At 32.9% G+C, this 11642-nt stretch overlaps 2 protein-coding genes across 6 annotated transcripts; both read right to left on the minus strand.

Annotated features, from left to right (window-relative positions):
- Positions 1–1108: 1108 nt before the first annotated feature.
- LOC107463779 (sister chromatid cohesion protein PDS5 homolog C) lies at positions 1109–8254 on the minus strand. 5 transcript variants are annotated; one of them, XM_052254064.1, is made up of 16 exons: positions 8047–8253; positions 7623–7774; positions 6691–6894; positions 6380–6561; positions 6151–6277; positions 5855–6052; positions 5496–5640; positions 5335–5456; positions 4080–5201; positions 3499–3588; positions 3040–3113; positions 2556–2607; positions 2272–2343; positions 2136–2179; positions 1600–1674; positions 1109–1522 (listed from the first exon to the last, which is right to left on the minus strand). In XM_052254064.1, the coding sequence occupies exons 1-16, from the start codon at positions 8147–8149 to the stop codon at positions 1336–1338; spliced, it is 2949 nt and encodes a 982-aa protein (XP_052110024.1). In that variant the 5' UTR covers positions 8150–8253; the 3' UTR covers positions 1109–1335. The 5 variants fall into 5 exon arrangements, 2 of the variants coding, with proteins under 2 accessions (XP_052110024.1, XP_015938133.2); XM_016082647.3 differs by having other exon boundaries at positions 5335–5640; positions 8047–8252; XR_001586964.3 differs by having other exon boundaries at positions 1376–1522; positions 1600–1690; positions 5335–5640.
- A 2621-nt stretch (positions 8255–10875) lies between these two features.
- LOC107463827 (40S ribosomal protein S12) lies at positions 10876–11633 on the minus strand (the record flags this gene model as incomplete). Its single annotated transcript, XM_016082708.3, is given in 3 exon segments — positions 10876–11065; positions 11187–11252; positions 11382–11633. Coding segments are annotated over 3 exon segments (378 nt in total), but the record flags the coding sequence as incomplete, so codon positions are not given.
- Between the last annotated feature and the right edge of the window lie 9 nt (positions 11634–11642).

Genomic DNA, 11642 nt, shown 5'->3' on the forward strand with positions numbered 1-11642 from the left:
TAAATATAATATGTTAATAAAAAATATTATTTATACATTAAAATTATTCATTAAAATTAGTTATTAATATATTTATATATATATATATAATTTAATTTATTTTCAATATGTATTTATATTTTAACATATATTTTATATTAGTGGCTGACTTTAGTAATTAATTTTGATATACACGTAACATAGTCGTATATTAATTCATCATCAACACACTTATTTAAACTGTAATAATCATTAGGTGTCTCAATCTAAGCATATTAAAAATTATATATAATTTAATTTTAATATACTATCAATGTAATATAATTTTACACATATATTCAGTTATATAACACCATATTTACAAAAATAACTATNGAGTCATATGTATAATTTTTCAAAGTTGGTTGGGGAGTGGTTTGTTGTCATATGAGACCATTATGTTTGCCTTTGTAACTATATATACCTTCCAAGTTTTCAGTTTCTAATCTATAGTAGGAGTTGACTAAGGTCAAATTCCCATTTTATTTTATTTATTTATTTAAAAAGAAGATGACAATTTTACAAATGACAACCCTTACTCAAGAAAGTAATTTTTTCATCCATTATTTAAGAAACGTTTAATAATGATTATGCAAAAGATTTAATTATTCTACAAATTCCTATATTTTGAGTCATTAAACTCCTATAATATTTTTAATTTTTAATTATAACCTATATCAACTTTTAATTCATTAAACTTTCACATCAACCAATTCCTGCATAATACTACGATGTCAAACACAACAATTTATTCAATTCAATTAAAAAAGAGACACTTTACTATACAAATTGAAGTGGTATAGAAAAAGAAAATAAATTCCTTTTATAATTATTTTTTATTATTTTATTGCTATTTAAAGTGTGAATCCTACCTTTTTCAATTTCTCTTTCATTCCATAAGAAGAAAGATCTGTAAACTTACTTCTTTACCATATAATTCACCTTAAAAAGAACTTCATTATTATTTGTCCTAGTAAGACTAGGATTAAAAAATTTTAAATAAAAAAAATCTAGCTGAAAAATTAGATCAAAATATAAATATTTCCAAACTAATTAACCTAATTAACCTTTAAGAAATAAGGCTATACTTCCTTCCAAAACAAACCCTTGAAGCATAAATAGTAGACATCATCATACTATACACATAAAAACATGTTTACATAAACCTCCCTTAAAATATGCTTAAACTATCTAGTTAGCAAGGTTAGTTCTTGAGATTGAATAAGAAGCAAAAAGAGACTTAACTTACAAATTTTACATAAACACTACATTATATCACATTAAGGCTTGTAACATTTTCTTGGCACATTTCCTACTTCAAAATTCAAGCATCTTGCGCTTCTTCCTGAGCTCGGAACCCATCTTTGATCGCTTGGCTTTTGTGTTCCCGGAAGGCGGATGGTCCGGGGCATCATCAGCCGAACTCGACTTGTCGAGTGCAGACAGAATCACTGATTTTACAGATTTCGATTTCGATTTCGAGGTGCCGGCACAAGGTCTTCCCCTATTTGATCCATTAGAGTATTTCAGTAAGGATACAAATGAAGGAATGCTCCTTTTGTTAATCCCAAGTTGACTAACCTGGATTTTTTAGAGTTGACTTTTACACCCTTTGCCAACTCCAACTTTGATATTTCATTGTTGTTCATTTGTGTTCTGCACATTACAATAACTTCAACAGAATAAGCTTAAGATATCAGGATTCAAATAACATAATGAAGAGATGGTCCATCAACAATAATTACAAAGCATCTAAGTTCACAAAGTCGTAGGAGCGAGAGCGCAACCGCATTATGCTAGCTTCCCTTCAGGAAACAAGTATACCAGATATGATGCACGGACATTGACACGGGACATTGACACGAGATACATAGACGATACCAAGACACAACAACATTAAGAACATACCATATATCTATACAAATTTTCTAAAATAATTAACATAAAACACAACTTATAACTAAGAGAAATGTAATCATGTGATACTCTAAATAAGTTTAAAAACTAGTATGAAAAATAATAAAGTATAGCTAGAAATATGTAAAAGTATCTATGAAGTATCTAACACGACGAGTCTCTACTACAGATTCAACAGACCGGATTATGATTATACTTACGTATCCGATGCCTCGGCGAGTCTCTGAAGAGCAAGTCCTTGTACCTGGTAGCATAATGTAACTATGCATGTATTAAATTGATGAAATCAAACATGTCGAAAAATAACTGAAAAAGGCACTGAAGCTTTATACACACATCTGCAGAAGCAGCCATCCATTTCTCCTTTTTAAGGTTTAATCTTTCGGTTTCCCCATCGGTATACAAAACCTATTGAAAAGTCATAGCAAAGATATAATCATGTCATCGAGCGCTAATCGCATACAAAATCTATCAATTTCAGTGAACATTCATTGAGGTTTAAAGAATAACAAGCATAGTGGATTCCAAACAAGCACATGGAAAATTGACAATGTATAAAGCTCACATCTGCAAAGAAGATGCATCAACAAAGAAAATAAGACCAATCGCAACCATCTCACCGTGTGCCTTTTTTTGACAGGATCATAAGATTCAACAACCCCCTCATAAAACCTGAAGAAAAGAATTTTATAAGAGCATCAATTATATGTATGGAAAATAAGAGAGCTTAGTGAAGAAGCTAAGACCTAGTAAGAAAAGGAATGAGATTGCACACAACAATTACACCCTCCTTTTGTATAGTGTCTTCTTTTTCCATCAACAATAAACTGTATTTTTTCACTATCCATAGGAACTCCATGCCGAAGCCTTCGACAATTAATAGCATTTTTTGCTCTAAGTATTAGCATTATCCTAAATTGATAGTTCACAAGCATGGACATACTACAGCTTCATAACTGCTGAGATGGAAGAGAGGATAGAGATTGCATGAATTTCATGTTTTCCCAAATTCTAATTCAAATTAACATAATTACATAGTATCTATTCAGATTCTAAAAAAACAGAAATAAAGGCCACAGTTGGTAAGAAGACTGAAATACGTACGTTTTGTCCGCTGGCCACCAGACCATGATCTTACTACCAGGCAATGGTTCGACAAGGTCAACTGTTTTCGATTCCTGAAGTAAAAAAGAATATAACAGCAATTGAAAGGAGATGAATAAGGAAACTTTGTTTTTTGTTAACACTGAAAATAAGTTTATGATTCAAACTATGATGACTAATATCATTAACTAATGGTATGGAGCCAGGAAGAAATTTTCGTTGCTGGTATTCAGCAATGTTAGTAATATAAAGGCAGTTTATATTAATTGTTGGAACTGGCACATATCCTTAATGAGTGTCGCTTTTTAAGGATCTTCCAGAACCAGGTTATGGCAAAAAAGAATATCAGGCTATAAAAGTTGAAGGAAATTGGGACACCTCAAGACTTTTTAATGGAAAAAAAAAAAAAAGAAACTGAAATTTCAATTACTCCACTAGATTTCAATTACATGCATTTACCTTTCCTTTGGCATGCCTTCTTGTCAGCCTTGTTTGAGGGGTTTTTTCAACTCCATTTAATGTTTTACTTGCAAATCCTGTAATTAGCTCCTATAAAGTGGAGACAAGATGATCCCCCGAAAAGACAAAATATCTTAGGTTGGATATTATACTAGAATATTGTATTTTGTTATCCAAGAATGTAAAAAAAGGCTAAGGCTAAATTAGTGAAAGTCTTTATAGTTTCACTGTCACTCATTTTTTAATTAGGTCTTTATAGTTAAAACTTGTAATCAGATTAGTATATTGTATACGCGTTACATATATCTAATCAAGTGCCTATATCATAGCATATCTTAACAAGATCCTTGAGTTTAAAATTTTGTAATAAAGCTCATGTAATGGTCATGGATGATAAATGACCATTTTCCTGAAAATTTTTGTACAGCATAAGATCTTGATTACGAAATTTTTACACGAGAAGGATTTGGTTGAAAAATATTAGCATAGTATAAGGACTTTAGTCCAATATAAGAGCTTACTTAAAAATGTTTAAACTGTAAGCATCACATTGAAAAAATGTTTAAAAATACTAGCAATACCTCATCAGCAGACGATTTGTCGATATCCTTATTAGCAGTGGATTTAAGCTTCTTCCTTTTCTTAGCTTCTTTTTGGGATGGGGGTTTGTCCTCTTCTCTATTTTCCACCTCAACATTTACAGCAGACTTTTGTTTCTGATCATCTTCACAAGGAACCTTAGGTTCCATCCCAACAACTACTGATTTGGGAGCCGCAGCATTTTTCTTATCACTCTTCATAGTGAATTTGATTTTCCTAATTGAAGTATGAGGTTTCACTTCAGAATCTTTCCTTACTTCAGATTCCTTTTTCAACTTATCATTAGGAGATTCTGAAGAATTTCCCTCGGGCTGAGGACTTGAATTGTCTTTCATTGACTTTGACAAACAATTTGGATCAACATCTTGATTCCCTGTGCTAACTTTTTTCCTTGGTCGGCCCCTTTTCCGGCGGCTTGCATCAGGAAAGTTAGGATTTGGTGAAGGAGCACTAACATCAGTATTATTATCAGTTTTTGTTTCGGAAGCTAAAACTTTATGTTCTTCACAGGTATCTTTGTGCTTTGATGGCACATTTTCCTTGCCGGAGGCAGGGTTCTCATTCGGTGAAGAATCTCGGCTAACATTGCGAGTCTTTTTGGATTGAACAGGTTGTGGAGTGTTCTCTTTTTCCAGCTGAGAAGCTTGAGCTTCGCTTGCAGTTTCAGGCTTTGACTGCATTTCATCATTTTGGGATGTAGGACCCTCAGGAAGCAGAGAAACAGAGCTGCTATTACCATTCTTTTTAGATGAAGTCAGTTTTCGAGTTTTCTTTCCTGAACGAATCCAGGAATGGTCATAGCCTTCCTCAGCATTCATTAAAGAATTAGGCTTACGACCCCTCTTAATCGACCTGGTATTTGGATGAGTTTCTGATCTTGATTCCTTAACAGCATCTAAATTTCCTGCTTCTGAATTGGCTTGTGTGTCACTACTTTTGGAGTTTTTAGTATGATCAGGATGCGGTTTCCTTTTTGAACCAGACTCTTTGATAATTTGATCATCCATGGTAGAACCATGGGCACTTATTATATTTAAATTTGTTTCTTCTATAATCTCGGCACTTCTCTCACAAGTAATATCTGGTTTGAGCCCCTTCTTCACCTGATTAAGAATAAGGTTTCATGCTTTCATTATTTAGTATTGAATTAATGTTGATTGATTAATGAATCAAGTGCTGATAGCAAACAAAAATTCAAGAATTGAATAATTTATTGAAAACGGAAAGGATAATTACGTCGGAGAGCTGTTCGACCGTATCTTTGGCTGCATCAATCTTAGTTGTTGTGGTTGCTGGTTGTTCTTCTGCATCAATCTGAGCTGTTACAGTTGTTGGCTGTTCTTCTGCATCAATCTGAGCTGTTACTGTTGTTGGTTGTTCTTCTGCATCAATCTGACTTGTTACCGTTGTTGGTTGTTCTTCTGCATCAATCTGAGTTGTTGCCGTTGTTGGTTGTTCCTCTGCATCAATCTGAGTTGTTGCCGTTGTTGCTTGTTCGTCTGCATCTTTGGGTACATCAGGCTCATTCTCGACAGCTTGAACCTGAAGCATGCAACAAAACCAATTCCAACTTCAATTTACCTCAACTTGTTGCACCAAGAGGACAAATATGAACAGTGCCAATGAGTTTCAAGCATATGCTTTTTGAGAAAGAAAATGACTCTTCTTATGTTTCCAATACATTGCATCACAAACACAGTTCATATTGTAAATTTTAGTTTATTGGGGAGTATTGCATGGAACAAGAAAGACACACCACTTCCTTATTGTATTCGTTTGAGTGATCGTGTTGGGAGGATTCAGATTCATTCTGGCAAATAGAAGTTACAATTTGCGCATACTCATTGAGAGCTCTGCCTGAGGACTCCACTGCTCTCAAAAGATAAGGCTTAAGCTTAACCGAACTATTGGTAACTACTTTCTCTGCCAGTGTCCAAGAAGTAGGAGAAATTGTCTGGGAAAAATAAAATAAATCTCATTTGTCAAGTTAAATAAAAGAGTGAAAATAAAAAAATTATACGAGATGAAATTGACAGATTGCACTAATATTACCTGATTTTCCTTTCTTAAACTATCTAATAGAGGTCTAAGAAGGTCTGCCGAAACTTCATCACTTTCATCCAATACCAGAGTCATTATTAATTCCATGGAATCAATTACATCTTGCAGATGGTTCGACCTTTAAATTAAGCAAACAATATCTTGAGTTAGTAATAATCCAATTGCAAAGGAACCCTTAAAGGTGTGACAGGAATAGGTTGTGAAGGTTCTAACATCTAACCTTACAATTCTCAAGAAATGTTGAAACATCTCAATAATCAAGTTATCACACTCAAGGTCCAGCATGACCAAGCAAAGTCTGATCTTTGCGACATTATCGAGTATCGAGAGGACCTTTTCATAATAATGGCCAGATATATCAGATAATTTATCGAAAGCTGCCACCATTAAGTTGAATATTTCCTGCTCACACGAAAAGGAAAGATTTCGTGTGGTTACAAAAAAAAGTCTTGATATAGTTTATAGTATTCAGCATGCCTGAGTTGTTTGAATGAAAAATGACAATTGCATCAGACTAAAATCAATCAGTACCTTCATCTGTTCATCGTCGTAAGGGCTATCCGGGGCCGTAATTCTTGTAATCTCAGCAATGCAAGATGTAACCGAAATCTTAACATCCTCATCTGTGTGCCTTAGAAGTTCATCAGAAATCAATGCTTTCATGGAAGGTACAAGTGCTTCCTGCATTGGCTCACTTGGTAATTGATTGACTGTTGATAGTATCAGGTCCAGATTCTGAATGTTACAAAGCCAAAAACCAATAATGAAATCAGTTTACATGGCAATGGAACACTTTTTGTGATAGTGTTGTCTAAATTTGTTCTGAACTTGGGAAAAAAATCATTGTGATCAATGACTATATTCCGAATTCGCATCATTACTCGAATCCACTTGGTTTTTCCAACTAGCATAAATTTAACCTTTGCTATTAAGCATCCACATTTTGGTGCATAGTGAGTCATTTGAAATCTCAATGGTCAAACATTGAACCTCCAAAGGAGTTTTCCAAGATGGAAGTTTCCCTCTATTCATAATGAGATAAAAATGCAAAAATGAATTTTGGAAGAAGAAAACACCCACTTTGGGTTAACCCATTACAGATTAACCCCATCAAATCCTAAGGGCAAATGCTAGTTAAATAAAAACCAATCATACTAATGATGATTTTCAATTTCTTCTGTAAACTATCAAGAATTTGCATGTTCTAATCCTTTTTGATGTTAGAACTCCCAAACACACACACACACACGCACGAAATGTTCAAATTGTGAGCAAGACAGAGAGAATTACAACAAAAACAAGAACTCACACCAGAAACTAAAATTCCAATCAACAAGCAATCATTCAGCTTAACAAGGAATCCATGATTAATTAAGAAAACAAAATAAAACTCATGACACAAAAACCAACCAGAAACAGAAACATATATAGATATTTCAGGAAAAGGGAAGAGAAGACATTACATCAAGCAGTTCAAGAAGCTCATCAACAGGAACATTGCATCTGAGAAGCTTCCTCCCAACATGTTTAAGCTTCATCAGAGTATCACTCTCACCCAGATTTTCAGTCTCATTAGTGGATGCCATTCTCTTTGTGATCACAAAACACACAGTCACTGAAAAACAGTAACTGGGGTGGTCAAAATTTATAGCCCTAAGCTATCAAATCAAATTAACACAGCTCAGGGGTTTGTAGCAAAGTGTTCGACATGCAATCGAAAACAAAAAACACAAACACAAACACGTAAACATAACAAGCAAAAAAGAAACAGTTACAAGGATTTGAAAAAAAAAAAAAAACAAACTTTTTATTGTGGTTAGTGGTTACTTCAAAAAAAAATCAATAAAAGGGTCATTTTCTTTTCGTATATAAATCCATAATTGCAACCTTTTAATGCTTTTATTGAATCTCTTTTTGGGGGGTAATTGACTATTGAGGCTAGTGATGACTGGTGAGTTGATGAACCATGAAAGTCTTGAACTTGAACCATGGTTTGGTCATTATCATGGAATTACAACTTTGCCCTTATTGTTAGTTTCAACACCTGTTGAGCATAACAGTTGCTTTTAGTTGATGCAATCTGTTGTGCTGACACAACTACAATTTTGGAACTAATGTGTGCAACATGGATTGGTTTTGTCTTTTGTGCAATGATTCAAACTCAAAATATGAAGAAATTGTTACATTTTAGCTTCAGAAAACACTTCTGAGGATATGATGCAACTATGTATCATTGATAGGCAAATGCAGAAGGGTAAATATGTCAATGAACATAAGCTTTTGCTAGTGAAAAATCACAAGTATTCTTTTATCCAAAGTAATTTTGTTTGAGATAGATAGGATCAATCGTACTTCAAAGTTCTAGATTCTAAATGTTAACATAGGACTTTAACCTGAAACTTTTAGTTAAACTAGGAGTCACAATCGTTGATTAACTGAACTGTGCTTGCAAGTAGGGATGGCAGCGGGGTAGAGTGGGGCGGAGACGGGTATGTCTTTCTGCTCCCTGTTTTTGTCTCTAAATTTGTTTTTCATTCTCGCTCGATATTCGCCCAAAAAATTAGGGGTGTACGGATCGGGTATGGTTGAAAATTTGATTCGATCCGTATAATTTCTATCAGATCGGATTGAATATAATATTCGTATTTTTTACTCTCGGATCGGATATCAAATATATCCGTATAATTGAATCATCTTTTTTTAATCATATTTTTATATAAAAAATTCAATAAAAATATTTGAATAATAATTACTAACTAAAATATACAAACAAGTAAATATAATATCAAACATATATATATTTATTTATTTTTAATTATTATTGTGCGGATCTGCGGATGTAGAGCAGATATCCGCGATCCGATCCGTAAAGGGTGCGGATCGGATGATCCGATCCGATCAATGTACGGATCAGATCGTATACGCAATTTTCGGATCGGATGCGGATATTTATCGCGGATCTGCATATACGATCCGATCTATGAACACCCCTAGAAAAAATGTTGTTTCCTAACTTTATTTTCGTAGGACCCCATTTTTTTTGGAATTTCATTTTCTGTCTCTTTATATTAATAATTTATATTAAAATTCTAATAAAAAATTTAAAAAATCATAATATTATTATAACATATAAATAGAGTATTATTTAAGATTAAAGGTAAAAAAATATAAAATAATACATTATACTCATGGAAAAAAAAGACTGGAAATATAAGTCAGTACAATGTTAGTGTTATAGAAAGAAAAAAAGACATTTTTTAAATTAGTATTAGGTTTTTTAATATATATTATATAAAATGACTAAAAAATCTACACTAAAATTAAATTATTAAAGATTTTTAAATAAATTTAATAATTCAATATTAGCAGGGACGAAAATTCCCGCTTGAATTTCTGCGCATATTCCGGGAGAATTTTATCCCATCCTCATTCTCGTGAAAAAAAATTTTCGTCTTTGTGTCTCCATTTGGAATAGCTCTTATAAGGATTCCAAGTTTCAAAAAATTTTGCCATCCCTACTTGCAAGTGTCAATAAACAGGATGATAAAAACTACCAAATTTTCTGAATTAACATTGTGATGAAATAACATTGTACAAATCAAAAAGATAAATGTTTTATAGAAAAGAAAAATTACGAGCATTTTATAGACAATATTTAGATTTGATAACAAGAAGTTGTTAGTCGACTTATTAGTTATAATAATAAATAACTAATAATTTGTGTATGAAACTTAATAGTTGTTTCAATTTTTTAAGTTGTAATTCAATTCTTAAGACTTCCAATATAAATTTTACTTTATGTTATCAGTTAATACTTATATTGTTATTATAATTTAACACTTTAATAGTTTAATTCTACCCATACAAGTAGTAAGTAAGAACAACATAAAAAACAATTTTAATTGCAATGTCAAGATTAATCTCAGCCTAAATTTAAATTTGTCTTCACCAAAAGAAAAATAATACAACATATGTTACAATGTTACATTACATTATATGTATTGTTTGGGCTATCGATCGTCTATATAAGCTTTTTTACATTATGTGCATATAATATTTTTTGTAGATAATAATTATTAATCATAAAGGTTAAAACAGATACAACCATAACTTCATATGTATAGATATTTTCAATTCAAAATAAAAATGACAATGAGAATTTAGTACCACACAATCTGCTTATGAGCACCAGGGTGGGAGTGTGAGACCACCCACACGACACCAACTAGATTCATGGGCGTCCAATGAACGCTATCATTCACATACATGAAAGGGAAAAAACAAAAAGAATTAAGAACATCTATATAAAGGAAATTTATCAGGACTAGCAGGTGATTCGGAATTAATAAAGAATTCAATACCGATTTAGTGATTTACTTTTGTTTTTGCTTTATATACCTTAATATTTGGAAACATTGACAGTTCATTACGTAGTTGTTCTGAGAAAACATTAGAAATTTAAAACTCTATCTTAAGCTCTGAAAAAAGGGGCACAAAAGAGTAAGAGTGACAGAAAATAACTTTAGACTACAAAAATATCGTTCAATCTAAGTGTTAAAAATTAGTCTATCCAAAACTTAGTACCGTAGGCAAAAAAACAGGACATTATAAAATTATATTTTTAAAGGATTACCCTCTAATATTAATTTCCCTTGATTGATTCATTAACTGCAAGTGCAAAAGAAGTATGTAAATAAATTAAAAGAAAAAGCAATGGGTAATGCAACATAGTCAAACTTAAATAATCAAAATCCCTAAAATAGATACTCCAGCTACATTGCAAAATTCATTATCATGAAACAAGTCCCAAATGAAGCCAAACACAAAACTATGTATCATGTGCAACTCATTGAGCTTTCACATGCTGAAGGACAACGTTATAAGCTTCATGTTCCTCGCCAAAGTCCTGCGGAGATTATAGACAAACAATTATTAAATCAAAGCAAGAAGCCATAGAAAATCTTTTACTTTCATGAAAGCAAACCCAAACATGATATCAAACATTGAAATTTCTATGATGTTCATACCTTCACAACAACACAAGAGCAGCCAGTCACCTTCCTGGCTTTTCCTTCTGAATCAATCTTGCACAACTGCATGGAGGACCAACAGAATTAATCAAGAGAAGACTTGAAAAGAGTGTAGAAAAATAAAAGAACTGACAGAATTTAGTGTTGTACAAAATAATGAAAGTAAAACAATTTTGCATCGGTGACACTTACACCAGCCCACTCTCCAAGGGTCTTTGCACTTGGAACTGTCAGCAGGCTAACATTGTGCTCAGCACAAAGGGCCTTGACAAGTTTGACATAGTCAGGTTGGTCGCAGTCCTCTGCGAGAACAACAAGCTGTGCGGTGCGCTTCTCAATAACCTTGGCACCCTCATGAAGGCCACGTGCAAGACCACCATAAGCAAGTGACTTCCTGAGCACAAGCTGTAAGGCAGTCATAATATCCATTGGCTCACCAATGGCGGGAGCCAC

The sequence above is a fragment of the Arachis duranensis genome, chromosome 9, assembly GCF_000817695.3.
Source record: "Arachis duranensis cultivar V14167 chromosome 9, aradu.V14167.gnm2.J7QH, whole genome shotgun sequence".
In the NCBI taxonomy this organism is placed as follows: Eukaryota; Viridiplantae; Streptophyta; class Magnoliopsida; order Fabales; family Fabaceae; genus Arachis; species Arachis duranensis.

What these genes read in the sequence shown, in the direction of transcription:
- LOC107463779 (XM_016082647.3), bottom strand. Translation starts at nt 8,149, where the DNA reads ATGGTTCAAGTTCAAGACTTTCATGGTTCATCAACTCACCAGTCATCA. An exon ending in ACAAATCGTCTGCTGATGAG is followed by an intron (nt 3,589 to 4,079) that starts GTATTGCTAGTA and finishes TCCACTTTATAG; the next exon opens with GAGCTAATTACAGGATTTGC. An exon ending in GGATGGCTGCTTCTGCAGAT is followed by an intron (nt 2,180 to 2,271) that starts GTGTGTATAAAG and finishes TTATGCTACCAG; the next exon opens with GTACAAGGACTTGCTCTTCA.